General features: G+C 41.4%; 1 protein-coding gene across 4 annotated transcripts in view; it reads right to left on the reverse strand.

The window, feature by feature from the left end:
- PIEZO2 (piezo type mechanosensitive ion channel component 2) overlaps positions 1-5,475 on the reverse strand; it is a 534,747-nt gene extending 529,272 nt beyond the window's left edge. For all 4 annotated transcript variants that reach the window (XM_053668846.1, XM_053668845.1, XM_053668844.1 and 1 more), the window contains exon 1: positions 4,582-5,475. In XM_053668846.1, coding sequence (XP_053524821.1) covers positions 4,582-4,645 — 64 coding nt within the window. In that variant the 5' untranslated portion in view covers positions 4,646-5,475. The remainder of the gene's footprint in view (positions 1-4,581) is intronic.
- Between the last annotated feature and the right edge of the window lie 18,855 nt (positions 5,476-24,330).

Here is a 24,330-nt window from a genome sequence, read left to right on the forward strand (position 1 = left end):
ATGCCTAAACATGTGCGTCTACAATAACTAGTTTAATGCATATTTGTACCTGCCAACACAGCAAAAGTAGAATAAAAAAATAGCAGGTTACTCAGAAAATATCACCATTCTAGTGATACAACAAGGCAAACAAAAATTGTATGTTCTGCAGGAACACTCACCCAAAGGTAAAATTGAAAGCATCCTACTTACCTCTGACTATGAGCAAGCACACAGTGCCTATTAAGCAACATACTCATGGCAGGGTGGACTCAGGGCTCCACCTTCCACTGCCCAGGTGACAAAATGAGTGTGCCCATCTCTGTTTATGAAGTATTTTATTTTAAAACTAGACTAGCAATTTCCAATTCTTTTTACTTTTTAATTTTCAGAAAGTAATAAATATGATCTATCTCTATAAAACCAAGAAGTTGTGACAGAAAATAGACTGACTTTAAATACTCTGAGTTCATCCTTCAGTTAATTGAAAGCTCCTAACCCTGAGAGCCACGGCAGAGGAAGAGGGGAGACTCTAAACTCTGGTCAGGCTCCACTTGAAATTCTTGGGGTGTATGTAAGTGTGATTCCCAAATGACAGATATTACATAAAGGAAACTCTGTTATTCAACAGAGAGAAAATGATGTTTACCTAGCCATACCCATACATATTTCAAAAGTGACTCCATATTCTTACCCAGATTTTAATCTATCTCTAAAGTGAATGTTAGAGATTCTTCTTGGATTTACACTATTATCCAAGTGTGATTTTTTTTTCCCTCAGAGTACTGAGAGTTGGTTGATTCTTTCTCTGCGCTACAGTCTCCTGTTGTGCTCTGTTCTTTCCTAAGTTCTGGTCACTTTGTTTAGGGGAAAGTGTAAGCTGTTGATGCCTCCATTAAACCCAACTCTTCTCCCCTCCCCCCAAAATGGTTAAATCAGCTCTTCCAGGAAAAACATTAAAGGAACAGCAAGCAAGATTAGACAAGATGAATGAATGGGTCAGGAGCATGCGAATAAAAATATGCCAATCCATTCCCAGGAATAAACTCAAATCATACATGTATGTACACATGGGTGGGACAGTGGAATCATGCTGAAATAAAATATATGTAAAATAGTTTTAAAGCTCAACAATTATCAGATATCATTATAATTAACTAAAGATTACATGATATAGAAAGATTTTTCTGGTTTTTTTTCCATGTATTATTCAAAGGAAAATGTCAGAATGGCAACCAAGTAGTCACACATAATTTAGATCTTTAGATTGTTCAGTTTCTTTTGATGTGGGAAAATCTGTCAGTGGATTTTCATTTGAATAGTAAATAACATTATATTATATTATGATTTTGCCAGGCTTTTAATGCTCAGGAGCAACATAACACCAGTATAATAGAAGCCTGCAGTCCTGTATCATGTTTCTGTAAATTTCTTTTACAGGGGAAAAAGAAAAGACATCTTAAATATCAGATTAAACACAGTAGCAGTTAATTTTTAGCATCTATTTTTAGGTGAAAAGGCTAGAGCATCTCTGCAGAAATGTTTCAACAATGAAATTAGACAAACCGGTTTAAAGTGAAATACACAAGCTTCTTCAAAATGTTGGTTTTGAAGACTGCCTTGCCCAGATATAAAAATAGATGGTTAAAATATAAAAATCAATTCTAATGGAAAATAGATCACTGCACTCTCGATGCCCAAGATATTAGGAAAACCTGACTATTTGATTTAGAAGCACCTGGGGAGTAAGCCATAGGCCGACCTGAAAACCCTCCAATAATAACCTTGAAAATATTCACTTCCCCTATAAACGAATACTCAAATCAGGCCAAACCTACCCAGCCCCCTTTCCTCCCTTCAAGAACAATGATTAGAAGGCATCTTTGATCGTGGTAAGTGGGTTGTCTTTTTCAAGTGGTAACCAACAAGTGAGGAGATGGGTGAGGGGGTAAGTCCTCTGGTCCTCCCAGGAGATCCCCTCTCTTACAGTCGAGATCCGAGTCCTTCACCTTTTCCTAGGTTAGCTTCCCACAAGGCGGCGAGGGGTTGGGTAGGTGTGTGGGGGGGTGGGTGGGTGGGGGGCAGGCTCCAGACTCTGCAGGGGGCCTCCGCCGCCCAGTAGCCTGGAGTCGCAAATAACAGCGCCACAAAGCGTGAGCTCGCGGGCGCACACGTACAAACTCTGACTTAGGTAAATCTCTGCGCTCGGAAGACGTCTGGAAATCCAGAGAAATGAGTTGGAAAGGAAAGGTGGTCCAGTATAGTCAAGGGCGGGCCACTCCTGCTAGCGGGCCGGATCTGTAGTCCGGGAGTTCCTGGAAGCAGGTCCTGGAAGCAGGTCCTGGAAGATCGGACCACAGAGCGCACGTGCGCCTCGGGGCTCAGAACAAGCCTACTCTTGGGCCCCAGCCTGCCTGTGTGAAAACTGCCCGTGGCCCACAGTGGGGCCCAGGGAGAAGCTAGGGCGCGGGGAGTTGGGGGAAGGGGCTGGACCTAGTCGGGACCCCGTTTGCCGGACAGTGGTGCCCGATCCGCCCAGCACCCCTGGGAGCCTCCCTCCAGGCAGCCCTGGAACCACCAGACCAAGCCTAGAGCTTCAGGGCACCTGACCTGGGAGTGCCGCACTCACTGTGCTACTGAAGGACTTTGAGGTGTAGACCACCAAACATTATTCAGAATGATAGGGCCCCCAAACCAGCGACTATGGAGCATCCGGGGCAGGAAAAATTCAAGAGCCTAAACTCAGCGCAAGGTCGCTGGCAATCAGAGGGTAAATCCGTTTATTCTTTTACTCTAATAGATGTGCAAGCCACAGAGTGGACCGAGATGGTAGTAGGTAACCACAAGCCTAACTCTTCCTACAGTTACTCCAAGCTGCGACCAAGCGAAGAAGGGGGGATAAGGGTAAGAGAGAGGAAGGAGGGGAGAAAAAAGGTTTCTGGGAGAAGGTGAGGAGTGGGTGGAGGGGCTGCGGAGAGGGGGAGAGAGTGCTTTATGACTCTAGTGACACTCCCCAGGCAGCCTCCCCCATTGGCACTGACAGCTAGAAATCGGCCTCCAACTGAAAGCCCCGTGTTCACTCAGGGACTAGCTTCCTTTAGGCAGAGAGTAAATGTGTCAGTCGCTGATGTACAGACGGCCCCCAGACATTGACGGTACCAAAGAACCAAAGGTAGTCTGGCCCTGCTTTCTACTATTGCTTTCCAAAGCCTTTTTTCTTGAAACTTAAGCCAGCTGGCGGAGAGGTCCACTTCAACTCTTTCTGAAAACTGCACTCCCCATCTACATGAGTGATTATGAAGGGCAAAGATTCTTGCAAAATGGTCCTGCCTGGAAACAAGTGGCCCACCAGAGGCCAAGGCCAACACATGTGCGCTGGCCTTTCAGGCTGTGGGAGCATCCTACTGCGCCACAAACTGCTTCCAATCTGGGAGCCTTCTCGGGTTTTCCATGGGTTTCCAGGGGTTAATGTCCCCCCAAACACTTCACTCCCTCAGCATTAATACTGACCACAAAGTCTTCCCGGTAGCTGGGATCAAACCTCACATAAAATGACAGAACTGCTCTTTCAATTGATTACTTGCACAACTAAACCAACACAGGTGTGATGTTGAGCCCTCACATTCTGGCAAATGCAAAATGGTGGCCTTTTCTGCAAAGGCCTTGCTGTCTTTGTAAATGCAATTGCTACTTGGTAAAAAGTTCTGTTTTTAGACCTGATGGGGGTAAAAGGAAAGTCAGGAGCTGTTTGTAATCCTTTGGAGCAGGATCCAATCTAACAGTCACCGCCCTGTAGAGGAGAAATGCATGGTCTCTCACTCAAGTGTGTAGCCAGTGTCTTTAAACCCACACCCAGTCGCTTGTTACACTCTGCTAGCCCTATTGAGACTTGAGAGTCCTCCAAGCTCTCTTATGACTCTCGCTTAACCCTTGCCAGTCCAAGGGAGAACAGTCCGGCTTTCGAAGCCTTTAAAGACCTGTCAGGGCCGATGTTTGTAAGGCGGGACTGGGTCCCCTAGTCCGTAGTGTCAGCATCCAGCACTGTTGTTGGAGGAGATTTTGTGGAAGTCAAAGTAAGCAACAGGGCACTGTTTTCTTGTACTACTTCTGTCACAGATCTGGATATAGAAGAGAGATGGACTCGACACTTTCTGCATGCACCGTGTGCTAGGTGCGGCTGGGGACCGGGGAGGAGGGGACTCTAGTATGATCCTTCACTGCGCCTGGTAAGGAGGTCTACAACCGCTTTCCAGCCAGACCTGCGCCCTTTGCGTACCAGTGTACACGCCAAGGAAGAAATTTCAGGTGACAATGCAACACAGTCTTGAGCACATGCCTGTCCGGTCTCCCTAACTCTGCAGCTGGATGGTTAAAAAGAGCCCACAATCCCGCGCCCCAGAGCAGAAAGTGAGAAGGCCAGGGCTCTTGCACTCCGGACAGCTCGCGTCTGGCGCTCTGGGCCACGGTACAGCGGCGCTGGTTTCCCCGAACCGGGTCTCCAAATACTAGAATCCTTAATTTTGGATTGCTCAGAAGCCCGCCCCCATCCCTGGGCGCCCTGTTCACCCTCCCAGGTAACCACGGTGAGTGGACCGCACTCACCTACTGTCAGGCAGATGGGGAGCAGCAACCTGAAAATGAGCCCACACACCACTTCCGAGGCCATCGCGACAGTCCAGCGACTCCGAGCAGAGAGGCGAGGCTCGAGGGTCCCTAAAAGCGTGGTGCCAGGCCTATGCCCATCTAGGGCCTCCTGTTGCCAGCTGCTCGAAGCTGCTCTGGCATCAGCTTGGCGGGAGCCGCCGTGCTGTCCGCCTCGAAGGCGCGCTCACCGGACTCTCGGACGACCCTCACTCAGCTCTAGATATCCCCCTAACCAGATGCCCGACCCCCCACAGCCGGCCCATGAAGTGTAGTCTCCCCAGTCCAGCGGCAACAGCTTCTTCGGCGGCTGACCCGGACCAGAGTCCTGCACGCAGAGGCACTTGGGGAGGGTCCTGGAAGGCAGCGCGGAGAGGGAAGGGGGCGAGAAGGAAGTGCTGTGCTTTTGCTTCGCTCCCGGGGCGTTGCTCAGGGGCAGCAGGAGGGTTGTCTTCGTGGAATCTTCTCTGAAGCCTACGAGCCTCGGCAGCCAGGCCCCAGCCCTCTGCCCACTCTGCCTGCTGCGCGACCCTGGTCCCGGGCTCTAGGAGCTGCCCGCCGGCCCCCAGATCGGCGCCGCGACGGATCCCTGGGCTGCGGTGTAGCTCAGCCTCTGCGCCTGCTAGTTTGGGGCTGGAGAGACCCAGGTGGGAGCTGCCAGGCGTGCAGAACCATCCCTCTAAGACCAGAAAAGAATTGTGCGAGCGTGGGCAGAAATCGAGAAGAAAGCTCACAAGGAGTGGGTCAGGCTCCAACTTCTTCCTCTACGTCTTCAATTTAAAAAAATAAAATAACCCAAAGCCTCCCAGATGCCTGCGCTCCCCCGGCCTGCCTTGGTGCAGCCTCGCCCTGGTGGCTCAGCCCCAGCTACTCCGCGGGCGCGCACTTCTCCACCTTCAATGAAACTTTCGAGGCCTCTCTCGGGGACTGGCGTGCCCTGGGGCCAATGGGACGACGGCTCCGGAGCAGGCGTGCGAGGAGCCCGCCCCTGCGCGGCCACAGAGGCAGGCGCAGTTAGTGGGCGCGGAAGGCTTAGGGCGAGGCTGGGGCTCTTCAGTCCTGTGGACTTGACACTTTCGCTCGTGCCTGATCAGCATCTTTCACCGCTGCTCACTCCTGCAGCTCTGCCGGGTCCTGTCAGTCTGCAGACACAGAACGTGCACATCCTGGCACTGTGTGAGCCTCTAGGCGCACCTCTGAGCTTACCCAAACTCAGGGAACCATTTAATGCTCCAGGAAAAATGCACAGGCGCAGCGGGAGAGCAACAACTTTGTAGGGCTGTCACTAGTGCTAGAGCCGCACTTACCCATTTGCATTGATTAGGAAGAGTGGAATCAGAGCAGTTAACCCGTTCATCTTTAATCTTGTATCTGAACTCTGAATGGGCTCTGGGAAGTCCCAACTCTCTCCAAGAATGGGCACCAATGTTCAGATGTGCATCCACTTTGTACAGTTAGCATCCACTTCGTTCAGATATCCATCTTGCTTTTGCCTTAGATTGTTTTGTTGTTTGACATGGCTCTGGAAAAAAAGCATTTCCTTTGCCATTTCTCCTAATAACCTCTCTCTCTCTCTCTCTCTCCTCACCTAGAGAAATCTCGTTCTAGTTGGGAGAAGTCAATGTGCTTGGGTCCCTTATTTCATGATTATTCAACAGTGGGTGAGTTGTACTGAAGCATGGGCAGGAGAATGCAAATCTTTCACTTTGTAGAGAGGACCATTCAGAATTGGCATTTGAATCAAGAGAACAAAGTTTTTGACTTCCATTCTGCACCAGCATTCTGGGCTCCTACTGGTCTGATACTATGGAAAAGTCTGATAATGAACAGTATGCAGACCTTGGTTATGTCAATGGGTGGTCATCAGCACCAATTTCACCCCAGTAAGAATCCCCAGTTTGGGATGTGGTCTTCCTTGCTTCAGCTCAGCCAGGGAGAGGCAGTCTTTGGTTGAATGGGAAAGTGGAGTGAGGGGAAGCTGGCTTTTATGGATAAAAGTCCAGAAGTCTCAACCCCTGGTCCCTGATCAGTCTCATGCAGATGAGGACTCAAAATTCTCAGAGTTCATTGGGTCCAAAAGACATCGTTCTGATGCTACTCTGATTGGTGGGATCTCTGCAGCTCTGATTGTATGGGTAAAGAGTCTCAGTCCTATAGGTTGAATTAGGATTCCAGGAACTCTTTTATGAGGGCTGGCTCAGATGGCAGAAACAGTGCAGGCAGGCAGTTCAGCGCAAGCTTCTCTGTGAACTGCAGTTTGCTTGAGAAGCCCCTATACAGAAATAGCTGTTAGGCTTTGTTTACTTTCTTCTTCTTTTTTTTTTTTTAATTTGAGCCCAGTTAGCCACCAGAAACCCTTTTTAGTAGGTATCTTTTTTACCTCAGAGTTCACAGTTCTATGTGTTAATCTCCCTACAGTAACCTTGCATTTTGACCTCATGCCTTTGCAAATTCTCTGAGAATGACAAACTGAACCACTTGTTTTTTAAGATTGGAGGCAGTGAAATCTTGTAGACACACCTTGAAGCTTAGACAATATGTGTCCTGGAGTCCTCAAGAAGCTTAGACACTAAACCCCAAGCATAATTATAACCCCAACAGTAGGGCTAGGGATGATAGAAACTTAAATTATCAGCAAATTATTGATTACTATCAATAAAATTTTTGTGTTTTGTAGAAGCCTGACATAAATCTGCACCCATCTTCCCAGGAGTCAAACATTTTGGTGTTTCTAGGTGGTGTTCTTTTTCCCATACAACTTGATGTGGGGACCTAATTAAAAGCTGCCAAAGCACCCCCCCCCAATTTTAAATAATATTGCATCATCACATGAAGTCCTCAATTTTTCCGAATATATTGTCATGTTCTTGGTAGGTTTCCTATATTAACAACTGCCTAGATTTCTTCAAAATAACTGTCTTGGATGCCTAAGTAGGAGACACAGAAGATAGGTTATCTTACAAACTATCCTTTTTTGCTTCCTCTGCCACATTATATGTCAATTTAACTGCTTAGTTTTTAGAGATGTTTAAACAACTGCATCTTACTTCTTAGTCTTACTAACACATGTACTGAAGGGGGAGTTTCAATTGTCTAGACTACATCTATACAGGGGTCTCCATCCTGGCTGCATATCATAGTCACCTGGGGAGCTTTTTGCCAAAATAGAGAACTACTGTCCTCATTCATTTATCACGATTCAGGCAACATGCCATTGCTTTTCAAAATTAGCATCACCAAAACAAATATATTTCTGGAACTATTTTTATACTGGGGTCAATGCAAGCATGCATATCAGTAGCTAGTGACATGTTCTTTACAAGGGCTGTTTTACCCTAAAATTTTCTTAATCTGATGAGCAGCATTAAGTGTCTAAACAGATTTGTTTTTAGGGACTGTCAGCCCACTAGAATATTGGTCCCATTTTTTAGCAGTCCTGCATGTCTTGGGACCTTCAACCTCAATCTGAGCATGATCATGCCTGAAATCTGGTAAGATCGGGTAAGATCAGGTAAATCTGATAAGATCTACCTGGTAAAATGAGATAGAAAATGCTTCAGGAAAAAATACATAGATACTCATAAACATGTTATTTTTATATTTGACGAGAACCTAAAGTATACGACCACAGGTTTAGCAGAGGTAATGAATTAAGCAGCAGTTAGAATGTGAGTCTCTGCATCTACAATGACAATGATGACTTCTCTTGATCATTGACATTTTTAGTGCCTTGGATTCTTCTTCTATAAGTTTAGGAAAGTAATCAAACCTATCTAATATGGAGTGCTATACAACTACAGATAATTTATAGAGTGCTTAGAGAAGTGACTGCTGCATAGTCATAATTCAATAAATATTAGCAGCTGTTGTTGCTATCACTGGAAAACAAGCACTGGTCCTACATTTCTGAAGCTGTTATGCTGAAAACACAGCAGCCTACTCTTATATTCAGACAGACACATACACTGGCTCTTTATAATATATTTAAAAACTGTGGCACAGATGGGTGATAGATATTGTTCTAAGTGTCTGAGTTTTAGTTATAAAAAAATCTCCCAAAGGAATAAAAATTTGTCAACCTGGCATTTTCTTCTTCCATTGGAATCTGCCAAAATCCATCGGTAAAATTTAGTCTGTAGAGACTGTGGTGGCTCTTGCTAGCTTGAAGATATCTTCTAGCATTGGTGACATGATCTCCTTACGCATATACTAATATAATATTCTTAGAATATACATTTCTATGTTTTCATTTGTAAGTAACAATATTTGCTTAGAGGTGATATTAGTTAGGAGCCACATAGTTGTTGGCTCTTATACTTGAAAAACTTGGAAGCAGAATAAAAACCTTTCTTCCTTTTGCTAATATATTCTGTGGTTGCACTTTTTTAAAAAGCTGTTAATTTGATGTTTACAGCAGAAATATATTCAAGGTCTCTAAATTCCAAAAACTATACAACTTCTAATAATTTGTAGGAGATGTCATCTTATTACACTTTTGCTAGAGAGTTTAGCCCCAGACAAACTTTTACAGTTTCCCATGGAGAACCCGCACCAAATCCTTCATGTAGTTCTCACTGCAGTGGCACTGACACCTGGCCCGTAGACATAACATTCCTGCTAGAAGATTATGGTGTAAACTTTATACCATATTGTAAATAACAATCTGTGAGCTGTAATATGAACCCAGAATCTGAAGCAGTTTGTTAATTCGTGTTTGTTGCTCAAGAACCTTGAAAAATCAGCTGACACATGTATGTGCTTTATTTTTTCAATTAGATTGTAGGTTTTCAGGGCATGGACAAAATTTCATCTGTAAAATAAAGCAATCTAAAAAGCAGGTTATACAGCAAAATATTATTTCCAAGTGAACTGTATTTTATTTATTTGCTTCTGTCTCACACACACAAAGACACATAACACATACACTCTTAACTGGGTAAAAAAGATCACATACTAAAATAAAAGAGCATAAATAATTTTCTTTGTTCTTTTTTGCAAAGTTGACACATAAAACAAGAGAGATGATGAATTTGTGAGGAGGACACTCTGTGGAAGTTGGTGACTTGCCTTGGGCACACAGGCACCCAGATGGCTGCCACTAAAATATGAAAAACACCATTCATTATTCACAGCAAACAACAGGAGCAGATTTTAATCTCAGGGGTTATCTAGCTTCTTTCTATGTATTTGCTCCTGAAGCTTTTGAAGAGGCTGCTGGTTTTAACTTCATTTCATTCATAAAGGTTTATCAAATGTGTAAAGACTTGGAGAACTTAGTGTGAAATGTAGAAATTCAAAGCAAGTAAGTAAAAAAATTAAAAGTTATTTTTTACCTATAACCACTGAAATAAGGAAATCCTTCTTGTATGTATCTTAGTAGACATTCATTTTAATAAATATACATTTTAGAATGATTTGTATTTGTTGGAACTCCGTTGTGATCTCTTCAATGGTCAAGACATGTTAATTTGTTTAGTAAGCCTAAGTGATTTTGATTTACTGGTCTTTTAAAGAAATTTCTGGTATACCTATACATGTGAGTGTTTGCAAGTTTTAGAATTGACTCTTTCTAATTATTGACATTAACCTATAACTGGTGCTCGTGGATCCCATTCAGTGACTGCTGGGTCAGCTAATTTGGGTTTTTATTCACTTATTCTCCTGCAGTGCCACCTTTTGGCTAAAAGCATATTGAAAAAATACAAGTATGTGGTGTCAAAAGCAAGCACAGTCAACAATATCTGACAACAAGCTCAGAAATGATGCAGCAGTCAGCAGAACCAATATAGCCACTGTCTTTGTGAAGCAGCCATGTAGAAAGGCAGATTAATCAAATGATCATAAGTAAGTAAATAGTGCACCTGTGCAGAGGACTATAAGGCATTACGGTATCAACAGCATAAACAGTGAGTATGACTCCCAGGGAATTTGAAAATGACTGATTCCTCAAGAAGGTGGTATTTCTTGCATTTTGAAGGATGACTATGGATTCTGCAGAATGTAAGCTCCACAAAGGCAGGGACTTTTTGCTCTGTTTTTTTTTAAATTTATTTTTAATTTTTTTACAGTACCCCAGCACCTAAAACAATGTGGTTTGGAGCAGACACTGTGTGAATACCTATTGAACAAATAAAGGACTTAATAGGTGAGGAGAGAAGGGATATATTATGAGGTAGAAAGAACAGCCAGCTTCCCAGAGGTAAAGGAGAGGATGAACTGATAAAGAAATTATGAGCAGTCCACAGTAAATTTTAATATTTTACCAACCGAGAGTACTCCCCAGCTTAAACAATTTTCCAGATCATATGATTTCCAATTCACATCCTTTTAATCTTCTTTTTAGTTAAATTGTAATAGCAATAAGCTCTTTTCATGTATAAGTAGAATAACGGATACAGATAGATATATCATAGGAATAAAAACAGTCAACACCTGAAATCTGGGGAGTTTTCCAGTCCACGTTGGCCTTTTTTTGCTCTGCTGCTGGTCATTCCAGCTTTCAGATTCCATTAGAGACCACTGGTGAGAAGCCAAGGGGTATGGCTCATGCGGTTGCAGCTCTGACCACCTCTTGCTGAAATCATGTTAAATTTGCTTGACGTTTCTCAATTTTGTAGAGGGAAGATTCCCCCACTTAAAGGTTTGTGTGTTTTAAATCCACTTTCTAAAAATCTTTATACAGAGAGAGCATATTTATACATATTCTCTGGGCCTGTAGCAATACTGTAACTATTGTTATGAATTTATTTGTGTTTTCCATGTACTTTTCAGTAGATGGAAGACATTGGTGGTCATGAGCAATGCTTTACCACAGTCACGCAGCAAACAAGTAAAGCAGACGCTGCCTCTGAACTTCCTAACCCTGAAAAGTCTAGTAAGTTTTCTTTAGTGTGAATCTTTCTCTGGCTTGTATACAGAGATGAGATAAACACCATGGGTTTTCCCAGAATTCTTTCAGGACCTTCAAACAACTGTTTTGACTGTTTGTTTTGAGGATTTGAGGAAATGGCCCCTCTTACTAAGATGAACATAAGACATTCTTCTCCTTCCCCCATGTCTAAAGAAGACTGTAGGTCAAAATTTTTCAGTGAGAGGGGCTTCATTCTCACTGCCACCAAGCCAGACCCTGGGTTTGATTTTCCTCCTTTCCTAGAAGGGAAGAAGATATCTTTTTTTTTGGGGGGGGGCAGGAGGGTATTCTATTAAAACACCTGAGCAAAGTGGGCATTTTAAAAATAAAATATGCTACAAAATTAAAGATGAACCAACCATGAATGGTACAAAATGTCTTTCCCAAAATACAAGTTTCTGATGTTATATATTTCAAGAGTAACAACTTTTTGAGATATTCTAAAATAATTGGTTTCACAATTTGGATGACTCCTATGCCAATTTGTGAGCACCAGTGCAAAATGGAATGTGGATTACTTGTTCAAAAGTGAGGGAAAAAGTTCTACTAAGAGTACTAAAATATAAAACTTGTTCCTTTTTTCCCTGGCCTTTTTCTCAAATCGCCATACCATTTTTATTTGCCATTTAATTAAAATAATTTAAACCACAAATCTTTGTATTCTGTGATGCCAGTTTTCACTGCAAATATAAAAGCAATTAATTCATGTGCAGAATTACTGGATTACTAGCGTCATATCTTGTAGTTCATAAGTGCATTCATATTTTGTTCTTAGCAAAACTGTTGACATGCTTCATAAAATTAATTCAACTGTTTTGATTTCCCTTCTTGATACATTCTCATACTACCAATACTCTCCACTTTAGGCTTACTGATGAGTAAGAAAAGACTCAAAGGGAAAAAAACTACTAGTTGCATTTTTTCCTTCTCTCTATGCCATCATTTTCAGCATTACTGGTTGACTAACACAGGGAAGTATAGCAAGTCTTTGAAAAATGTCATTTTATTCAGTCATTTTGTTATATAACATTGATGATATGCCATAGGAACTTAACTCTTGTTTATATCAATTAGCCTATGGTAACATCGTTTTCATTATATGTCATTTTGTTTAAAGTCGCAAAACCTATCAAAGAGGTTAAGTGAGTAAGAAAGAACATGATAGATAGGATTCCTTGGCCACTAGTCTGTTGTCTTCTTTCTTATTTCAAAGCAGATCCTTGTTCAAACAGAAGGTGTGGCCTTTGGGGGCTATCAGTGCTGCCTCTCTTTCTTCCATTACAGGAAACACTTCTTGTACTCCCTCATATAGTGGGTTCACTAGAATTCTGTGCTCATTGGTATCAGGAATGCCAAATATGAATGGAGTGGCAGAAAACAGCATATATGCATATTGCTTATGCTGTGCTTCATTGTCCTGTGGACTTCATTTGCAAACTACAAGTTCAACGATAAAATTATTAAAAATTATAAGACAGAGCAGAGCATTAAACCAGGTTTAGGGACCTTCTGGGGGCAATGGTGGTAGCAGGTGGACTTTGTGACTTGTCAGGGGCACACCCATGAAGCCAGCCCTAGACGAGTAGGTGTCATCTCCCTGGCCGCTCACTCAGCAACTCTTCTCCAGCTATGCATTCATGTATGGTTCTTGGTGTTGGTTCACCTGGACATCTAGCTTCATTCCAAGGAGAATTCCAACCACTCATATGTTTACAAGTTATCATAGTTCACCTGCATAGGACCCAACTATTGAGTTCTGCTCTAAATAACCAACCAAGATAAAATCCTGGGTTTCAAAGTTTTCCTCATAGCATGCCTGGGCCCCAGGAAATTATCTCCCAGGACCTTCATCCCAAGCATTCCTCAGTCTCCCCATTATCTCTCACCACATCCGCCTTTAAGAAGCTAGACTTGCAAAACCTATTGATAAAGTTTGTAAATATTATTAGACTTTAAAAATTCAATAACAGAAATAAGCATATAATAGAATTAACATCATGAAAATATAAACAAAAAACAGACAGACTGAGGAAAATATTCACAACTGATATGACAGTGACTTGTAGTTGCTATCTATGTTATTTAAATCATGAAATTCATGAAATTCACCTAGGAAAAAAGAAACTAAGACTTAAGAAGATACTCAACCTTACTTAAAACCAAGATCAGGAAAATTTTAAATGAAGTACAGTTTTTTACCCATGAAATAATTATTTACCTTAGCCCTGGCCAGGTGGCTCAGTTAGTTACAGCATCATCCTGTACACCAAAAGGTTGTGGGTTCCTGTGTTCGATTCCCAGTCAGGTGTGTACAGGAGGCAACCAATCAAGGTTTGTCTGTCACATTGATATTTCTCTCCCTCTGTCTCTATCTGTCTCTGTCTCTCTCCCTTCCTCTCTCAAATCAATAAACATATCTTCAGATGAGGATTAAAAATGAAATTATTAACTTTAATATATAATAACATGTTATTTTTGTGGCATCCACCAACGCGAGCAACAAATGGTCAGAAGCTTTCAGGAGTTTGAGATGGAACTTTATTGGCCAAAGCTTTACCTGCGCAGGGGCGAACTCTCGAGGTGTCTGGAGACACGGTGCCAAGAGGCTGCAAATGAGAGTCGCGCCTGGCGCTTACAGCCTAGGGTTTTTATTGGGGTGAGCAAGCAAGCAAATACAGAAGCAGACATAGCTGTTAGCAATTGGCTATCTCGAGAGAACACACATGGCTATGCTCTCTGCTTGCAACAATGGATACTTTTCTGCAAAGACAAGGTCATGCACAGGTGGTTTATCTTTGTTCAGCACTCTTTGTACTTTCTGTACTTTCTATCTTCCTTGCTGAGTCAGTCTGGAGCCTGACTCGGGTTCCTCTTGGCCTAACAATTTTAAAATTATGGTTAATAGAACATTTGTTTCTTACCGAATCCCATGTAAATTTCAGGACTCCTTTTAATGTATCTGTCATAGCTGAATAGCTATGTGAAGTTATTTAACCTTACTAACTTTCTTGCAGCCTCCCCTCACAGTAAAATCATAGAGGTTAGGGAAGCTTTTTCTAATTCTCTACAGTAGAAAAATAAGAGTGTGGGGGGGCAGGTGGAAGGGATTTAAAGTTAAACAGATCTACATTCAAATTCCAGTTTGTGCACTTAGCACCTGTATGTACGACCTAAGACAGGTTACTTAAAATTGTATGTTTTTGTGTCTGTTAAAATAGTGAAAGTAAAGTGTGGCCAGAAAGAACAGTATAGTCACAATGTGTATAGAAAGCCAGGATCTGGCCACTTTGGTAAAGGAAGTGCTGGAAAGAAAAATGTAGCTTAATTAGTTTCCCAGAAGTGTGAAAGTTAAGCAGCAGAATACAGGGACTATAATGATAATACCTTGCATTTATCTTGTTCCTTTCTCTTAAGAGCTCAGAGTGCTTCTCAGACATTATCTCATTAATTTGTAAATCATTCCTTGGAGATAGGTGGGAATGAAGCCAGACCAAAGTTTCTAGCTAACCATATTACTAAGAGGCAAAGAATGAAATATTCTTTCCATGCAAGTAAACACACTTTCTATGCATAAGTATACAATTTGACAAGTCATACACCAGAAAGTTAATCAGCACACTCTTGTAATTTTTAAAAGAACACATACCTTTCATAAGGTAAGCTATAACAGAAATCTACTTGCTTTGTTCCTTAAAAAATGGAAGTGCTTATGGAGTTTTGCTTCAAGAAGTGAAACAGGAAACCAATGAAATTCAAACCTATTAATGTACTCAGTACATGCAAATGTGAGCTTGCCTCCTCAACAGATGACAATAATTAGAGTATGATTTTTCTTCAAGAGCTAACTGTAAGATCAACATAAAATTTATGAGGTCAGAAATACAATACGTTACCTTCAATACACAAAATAGGGCACAAGCCAACATGATCTAACTACATTGCTTCAAGATAGAAAGAAAATGCTGCCCTGACCTATGTGGCTTAGTGGTTGAGTGCCGTCCAGCAAAGCGAAAGGTCACCCGTTCAATTTGTATTCAGGGCACAAGTCTGAGTTGCAGGTTTGGTCTCAGTCAAGGCACGTATGAGAGGCAACTGATTGATGTTGATCTCTCACATGGATGCTTTTCTCCCTTCTGTTTCCTCTCTGGAAAGAAAGGAGGAGCGAAGAAAGGAAGGAAGGAAAAGAAAAGAAAGAACATGATAATTTAAAAGAACAGAAAAGTATAGACCTAGGAAACCGTATTTCCCAGTGACCAATAAACACTGTATTAGAAAAAGGTTCTTGATCAATAAACTGTCAGTATTTGGCCCAATTAGCAAGGCAATTCCTCTAGGTAATGTTTCACTTGACAATTGTTTTTGGCACAATGATAAGGAGGCAAACATGAAGCCCCTAGACACGTAGTCTGCAAATGGGCCTCTAGGTAAGGAGCACGAGCCAGGCAGAAAGCAAAGCCTTGTCAAGAATGATAAGCACTGGCTGCCTTAGATTAGGTTTCCTAGAAGCTGAGCCTGAGTGTATTCTGGTGCAAGTACTTGATTGAGGTGTGCCCTCAGGAGAAAATGGGGTAGGGAAGCAGGTGGGCAGGGGAGAAAAGCTAAGGAAGGATGGGGACTCATCAACTTAATTTCAAGGAACACTCAGAAGTGCAAATTGCATCACAGAGATGGTCCCACTTTAATAAAGAGGACTACTGTTGTACCCCTTTGTCCATTAGTCACTAGCTGGGAACCACTCGGGATGCATTGTGGTGTAACAGGGACCCCCACAAATAGAGGACAGATTGAAAAGTGTGGAGGACTGCACTTGTGTGTGTTGCCCCAGCAACCAGGAGATGCTCCCATGACTCAGCAGAAGTGCCGGGCTACTGCTTAGAGGTAGGGAAGTCATTGAATAGGAAGGACGTACCCTCCCATCCACTTCCACTGTGCATGGGATTATGGGGGTTGTCTTTAAAAGCAGAACACGTGGAAATGCCACTGGCTTTGCTCTTCCCTCCCCTGCCGGTTAGTCACCAGGGACTCAGGTTTCTGATCCAGCGGGCCTTTGGGCAGCCTCCCCCCACTGACTGTGCAGTGGGGACGGTCAGCAGAAGTTTGCTGTGGCTCCTCCCACTCCAGCCCAGGCAGGGCCTCAGACCCACTATACCAAATGGTGGGTTGGAGCTCAGCAGACTGGTGGGTGCAGATCCTGGAAGCCGCATGGCCAGGAGACAGGCTCTGTGCCCCTCCCCTGCACAGAATTCACAGCGGTACTGAGGACCAGCACTGTGCTGCACAGGTCATACCCAGCCAGATGCACAGATGCACCAAAGGTCGGTGGCCAGAGGCAGAGGACAGTGCCTGGTGAGTAGGACACTAGGGTGCATAGATTGTGAAGGATGCCCAAAGCCAGACAGCTACTGGAAACCAGCTAAGTTGCCTACATTTCTTAAAGCACTTTGCCTTTGGGTGGGAGAAGAGGTTCCTGGGCAACCTTGAGCTGAGCTGGCAGAGGGTGGCAGGGTGATTTTCTTTGGATGTTCTAGAGGAAACAGGCTTTGAGGCAGAAACTTGCCATTATTTCAAACTGCATATACTTTAAATAAAAATTCCTTTTTTTCCCCACTGAACTCTGCCTCCAGAGTTTTTGCCTATGGTCGGTGAGTGGTAGGATTCTCCCAATTGTTCAGTTACAGTGGGGTCATAACCTTCCCAGAGAGGTGGCCCCTGTTCAAACAAAGACCATGCTCTGACAAAGGGGCAGATGTGACTACTAGCAGTCAATACTTAGAGTATCACTGATGAGAGGATAAAAGTGAGGTGCTGAAAACATCTTCTGAGCTGGCTTACAGTTTTCTCAGTGACCAGAATACAGGGGAGTACTGTTGGTCTCTTTCAGAACACACATTTTGAATCCTTCTTCACCAAAATATCTTTCTTCCTTTTCTAATAAACCCATGTAGTGGCTACCAGTAAATAAACTGATTTAAAAAAAAGATCATAAAATCAGCCAGTCATGTAAAACAAGGGAAACAAACAAGCCAGCAAAATAGAACCAGACACATGGAAATACAAAACAAACTGACAGGTATCAGAGGGGAGGGAGGGATAATGGGGGAAAGAAAGGAAAGGGTCAAGCCAAGGAACATGTATAAAGGGCCATGGACAAGGACAACAGAGGTGGGATTGAACGTGGGGGTTGGTTAGGACAAGGGAGAGCGTTGGGGAGAAAATGGGAGCAATTGTAATTGAACAACAATAAAAAATTTTAGCTATGAAATTCCCTCTCTTCTCAAAGTACAATGACATAACAACCCTCCCCCTTCTCTCTACTGCTCTAAATTCTATCCATCACCTTATGCAATAATAAGTGCTGGAGCATTTGCTCTATTTTAGGCACTGTCTTTGACACTGGACACACAGTGGTGAACCATGAAGTCTCTGTGCCCATGTCCAGTTTAGTGAGGGGCCTTTGAGAAGTCGTCTCACTGGTCATGTGCTCTACTCCCCATAAAAAAAAGTGTTGAGTCACTAAGCCAGTAAGCCAGTATTCTGTCCTTCTTAATTTAGTGTATTTCCTGATAATACTTGTGTCAGGCTTTCTTTGCCCAAGTGGACAGTCACTGATTTGGTGTGCTTTGCTTCTCTGCGAGATTCAGACAGATGATTACAGTTGGGCCTTTCCTGTTGAATGTGTTGCAGTCAATATTGTCCTACATGGTGGCCCAAATGTGCTTTGATAAACCCCTCCTTACAGAGTAGACATGAATCTAGGCTAATGACAAGTATGATTTCTAATATGCTTTCCAGATAAAAAAGAATTAGAAAAGGGCATTAATATTGACTGAATGCCTGGAACATTTAGGTAGGCAAATGATTTGGATTTCCCTCCACATGAAAACACCAAGCCTTTTTCGAAAAAAAAATGGCTTTGTACATCTGATTTTTCTCCCCAAAAAGCTCATCATCTCTGTCTTCTTATGAAGGTTTTCTCATTTTTCAATCTCAGCTTCAGATCACCTCCTGAGGAATCCTTCCCTAACTGCCCAATCTATAGCTTCCCCTCCCTCTCTCCATCCTCTCATTCTGTTTTTCAGTGGCATGTTCTTTTTCTTCACACACTCATCAATATTTGAAATTGTGTGTGTATAATTATTCCCATCTTTCTATCATACTAGACTGAAAGCCCCTTGAGGGCAGCAAACACGTGTTTTGTTCATCATTCATATCCAGTTCCCACAGAGTGACTGGCACAGAAAATGTACCGACTCAATATCTGAGGGGACAGTGGTGCAGTGATTAAGACCACAGGCCCTGGAGTTACACTGCTTAGCTCTGAATCCTAGCCTACAATTATTAGCTAAGGGACTTTCAATAGCTCTAACCCTCAGGTTTTTAAATTTCCTCATCATAAAACCAAAACCCAAAACCCAAAACCCAGCATAACCCAAAACCCAGCATAACCCAAAACACAATAGCAGCTATGTTTTTGGGTTATGCTGATATTTACAAGGACTACTTTATACATGATAAACAATGTTTGTAGCTTGGGTTACACTTTTGTTTGTAGCTTGCATCAGGAAGTGAAATGTGAGGAATGCTTTGAAATCATGTGGTACTAACAGCTGTATTTGCATGAAGCAAATTAATGAGAAAAATAAACAGTTTCAGACTCACTGTTGAGTATCTTTTCCTGAAAGTTTCCAAGACTGTTTGCTCATTTTTCAATTATCCTTTATTGTCCTGGTGAAAGATGAGAATTTCAACTCTTGATTTTCCGAGGTGCTCCCCCTGCTGGCCTCATTGCAAGGAGCCAAGAAGCAGAGGCAGGAAACTCACAGAGCCCTTGATAAAGCAGATAAATGTGGCACCATTCCCAGCCCCACGCAGGTGGATAATCACTAAAGCTGCTGAAAGACAAGCTCCTGCATGCCTGAGCACTGCACAGAAGGGGTCAGTCAATGCTGCCCACCATAAAACACCTGTCTTGTGATAGGACCTCATAAGCCCTGACACAAAGGAGAACAGTTCGTTGCAAATGGAAAAAGAAAAGATTAATAAAGGTGAATTTGTTTTTATTATCCACAAAGAAGAATTACATCTTTTGAGACACAAAGAAAGAATATTCCTGACCACAAGACTTTTATAATCTAGGAACTCAAAATGTGCTCAAAGTAGGTTGATGTGTGCCATGGCGGGGGAGGGGGCGACAAACAGAAAATGCCATAAGAAAAAGAAAATGTGAGAATTTGCCCATACCACAAATTGTGAAAAGCATTTGCTTGGCAAGATCATTTGCTTTCATAAGGCTTCCCTATACTTAAGTATGGACAGTTTAGATTCTTGATTGGAGGGGCAATATCCTTGAACTTTAAAAATGTCAGTAAAATTTAAACAAAGTTCTTTTGATGAGGGGCTGCTTATTGTCAATTGAACAGATAAATGTAAGTTTCTGAGATCAAACAGCATGAGAATAATCCTGCTATTGATTTATCTGTAGAGCAAGCAAATTACCAATGTTCATTGAGGAGGATCTTCAAGGGGACCCTCACAAATACTAATCAAGAAGAAGTGATATGTAGACATGGTACTCTCTGATCTTTATTTCTCTCTTTTGCTTTAAAAATCCATTTCATTCTTCATGGAGGGAGACCCTGAATTTGAGAGACTAATTAGTTTAGCTTCATCTGAAGAAAAGGCTAAATTACAGGATTTGGCATAAATAATGCCCCCTTTTTCTTACAAAATATTTTATTAAAAAATTATAAGCATGTAATTCTGTAACATAACAATATTACACTTAAGCACACCATATGACATTTTAGATGAAATGTTCAAATTTCTCTCCATCTCATGTGAGACATTCACATACCCTACCAACCATACTCAAGCAAGCCTTACTTCTGCTTGAGTAGGTGATCTGAGGGCAACTTGGAGCAGACAGTGTTACCAACACACAGGCCCATGAGAGAACTCTGGGGAAAAAGCACACAGTTTGCCTTGTCTCCATCCCATCTTCACAACTTCTGGCATCCTTGACCTTTTCCATCTAAAACCCCTCTGTCTCTCTTCTCCCTGTCTTACATGTGTTCTTATTGTACAGAACACCCCATTCCATGTTCTCTTGTATGCGCCTCCTGAAATTTTTCCTTATTCAAAAAAAGAAGAAAAACACATTTCTCTTGACTATAATCAGAAAGACACAGCCCCTGCCTGGGCTTAGTCTAGCCCACTGCTTAGTTTTAGAAATAAAATTTTATTGGGACACATTACACATTCATTCATTTACAGGTTGTTTATGGTTGCTTTTTTGCAGGCCATATAGCAGAGACTATATGGCCTGCAAAACCTAATGTTTATCTGTCCCTTTATAGAAAGTGTTTGACAGGCCTGCTCTCAATCCTCTGACCTCTCTGTTTCAATGGATGATGTTTATTGTAGTTTGATTATCTGTTCATTTATACTAGACTAAAATATCATTGAAGGCAAGGTGGCATTTCCTTTATCTTTTCATATCTTCCATACTAGTGACATGGCTTAATAAATATTTCATGGAATCAAATTATCAAATTAAACTTAAGTCTTCAAATAGTTCAACTTTTTATTGCATTCCTCAGGCCCTGTAATTAATAGGAGCTGATCATACCAGGATCCACAGGCTCTCAGTCTCTGCTTTGCATAAACTCACAGATTAAGTTCTAGCTCATGGAATCATATCAAATTAAAAGTTTCTGCACCGCAAAGGAAACCATTATTACATGAAGAGACAACCAATGGAATGGGAGAAAATATCTGCAAGCCATACATCTGGTAAGGGAATAATTTCCACAATATATAATGCACTTAAAAAACTCAATATCAAGAAAACAAATAACCTGAATTTAAAATGAGCAGAGGACTTTAATAGACATTTTTCTAAAGAAGACATACAAATGGCCATATATGAAAAAAAAAAGCTTTCTAAGAACCATTTCCCTCTAGGGTGAATCCTGACTCAGAGAAGAAATGGCTTCTTCCAGGTCTGAAGTGACAAACTAAAGAGTGAGTTGTGATATTTTGTGCTACAGAGCAACAGCTCAGAGGATGATGGGACATTGCAAAATGACCCAGGGGACAGTTTGAAGGTACCCTCCCCAAACCTCAGTCAAGTTCTGGAATTCTGAACATAAGTAATCATCAGAAAGGATTTTAACAGGTTAAATAAATAAATAATGAGTCAATACTAACAATTCAAAAAATAAAAAATGGGAGGTTAGAAAGAACAATGTTTTATGTATAAAAATACTTAAATAAAAACAACTATACAAGAAATGATGACATTTGAAAGTTACCATTTTGTGCAAACATGTAAGTGCACACAAACAGCCAGGAATCATTAATGTAATCTAAACCCACCAGGTGGAAGAGGAAAATAAGTTGTTGGACAAAAGGACATTTGCAGAATGTCACCTGGAAGATTATTTGCCAGTTGATAAAAGTAAATGGAAATATCTGGCAATTGTCACTTTAACTAAGTCATCCAATTTTATTTCACTAGTGAAAAACCTGACATCACACGCCTCTTGGTGTATTGCCATATGAAGGACCTAACATTACCTTTGAACTATTTAAACTGAATATAATAAAGCTCTAGACATCTAGTTAAATTAAATTCAAAGAATAGCATGGAAAAGTTGAATGATACCTTGAAGAGCCAATCTAACAAATCTAGAAAATCCAACATAAGGGCAGATTTTACAAGACAAAAGGAAAAACACAATAACCAATGTAACACATGAAACTTGATGAGATGCTGGTTCAAGAAAAAAGCTATAAGAGACATTTGGGGACCTTTGGATGATGTTTAAGGATAAATTAGATATTGCATGACATATTAAGTTACAGGTATTTTATGAGATATAATAATTATTGCATATTATAAAAGAAGAATCCAATTCTTAGGAGCTGACTTCCACACTATCTAGAAGTGAATTTTCATCATGTCTGCCATTTATTTTCAAGTGATTAGTAGCAACAGCTATATCTATATCTACATCTATAGCTATCTGTATTATCTAATGTATCTATTATATCTGTATCTATATGTAAATACATATAGATCTAAATAATATAGATATATAGTATATAAATATAGACATAGTAGAAGGGGAACAAATATGGTGAATGTTCAAAATTATTTGATCTGCATATGGCTGGATATATAAACATTTATTGTGTTATCCTTTCAACTTTTTTATTTTGAAAAGTTGTTGAAAAATGTAAGGGTCTCCTTTAAGTATTAAATAATTCTAGAACAATATAAAAACAATTTTTTTCATCAAACACGCAGAGATGTTCAATAAAGCTGTATTCACTTTTGGATATTTGCTTTTAATTTAGTTGTGTGCAAGTGACAAACAAACTGCTTACAGGATTAAGTTTTCTGAGAAAAATAATATCCCAAAATATACAGACTTTAGAAGGCTGTGAAAGGAAATATCTTTATTTCCAGTATATGTCTTTTTACATATGCATATTTTAATATGACTTTAATGTTTTTTCATGTGTCCCATATATAGTTAAAGCTTCTTCAGACTTTCAAAAGTTTAAAAGGTTAAATTTATTTTAAGAGGTTTCCTGAAGTTGCTGAGAACTATGCAGTAATTTTGTGACTGCATAGCTTGGCATGCACCTAATATTTTGGTTTGGTAATTACAGAGCTATGGTATGTAACATCATATTTTTACAGTCTTGTCATTGTATTATAGTGTTCTGCAGCCAAGAGATAAAAGTAACAAACTATTTTTCATCCTACTTTTCCCAAAGAAAAAGAGAAACAATACTATGACAATGAAACAATTGTATTAAATTAACATGGCTTTGGAAATTCAATTAATATAAAAAGTAGCTCTTTCTAGCTTTAAAAATCCCTTTGCTATAAAATGTTCACACTCCCATCACACTGCTTCTTTTCTTCTTCCCTGGCCATGTGGATCATGTCTACTGTCCACTTGCCCCATACCTCACTGTTTTCTGTTTTTCTTCTCCTTTCCCCTCCATTTCTTTCTATTCCCTTCCCTGTCCCACTGCCACTTTCAGTTCAGTGTGAAGCTTCCCTGAGCCCAATGACAGCCACCTGTGTCATTGTTGCATCATCAGTACTAGAATCTCAGGTGCACCCTGTGTTGCCATCCTTCGAGGCCAGGCAGGTTCATGGTATTTGTACAGACAGAAAAAATATTCATGGAGCTGTTGGGATGTCTGGCATACCTTTATTCATTGGTGGGCAAGCCATGCACGCTGCCAGCTGTGTGTCCATCTGCATGTCTCATGTTGTGGCCCCTGCTCCCCAGCATGGCACCCATCACGGCACCTGTCCTCTCGTGTGTCTCTCGACATCATTGCCCCCCAGTAGGGAGTCCCTACCTGTTTAAGTACTAGAGGGGAATAAAGTCAACAAGATGCCAGAAATTATATAACGTAATTCTAAGTATGCAAGCCTACCTCATGTTATGAGAACAGTTTATTGGACCCAGTCTCAAGGCTATGAGAACATCAGTTATCAGGCCTGTCCGAGGCTATGGGAACACTGTTTCCCTTAGCTACCGGGACACCTGGGTGAGGAAGCCAGACTGCCTCCACTTACCCTACACACCCTTTCTCTGGCCCTCCTTTCACCCCTGAAGTCCCTAGATATGCTCAGAAGTCATAGTAAGCAACTATGGGAGAGAGCCATGAAGCAATCTTTAAAACAAAAAATGCCTCGAAAAATTCCCTCACGGTATCCTGTAAGCTATGGAGCAATACTTAATCTATTCAAAATATAAAAATCTATCTAT

Source organism: Artibeus jamaicensis, unplaced genomic scaffold (assembly GCF_021234435.1).
Source record: "Artibeus jamaicensis isolate MK-2021 breed Jamaican fruit bat unplaced genomic scaffold, CSHL_Jam_final contig_511, whole genome shotgun sequence".
Classification (NCBI taxonomy): domain Eukaryota; kingdom Metazoa; phylum Chordata; class Mammalia; order Chiroptera; family Phyllostomidae; genus Artibeus; species Artibeus jamaicensis.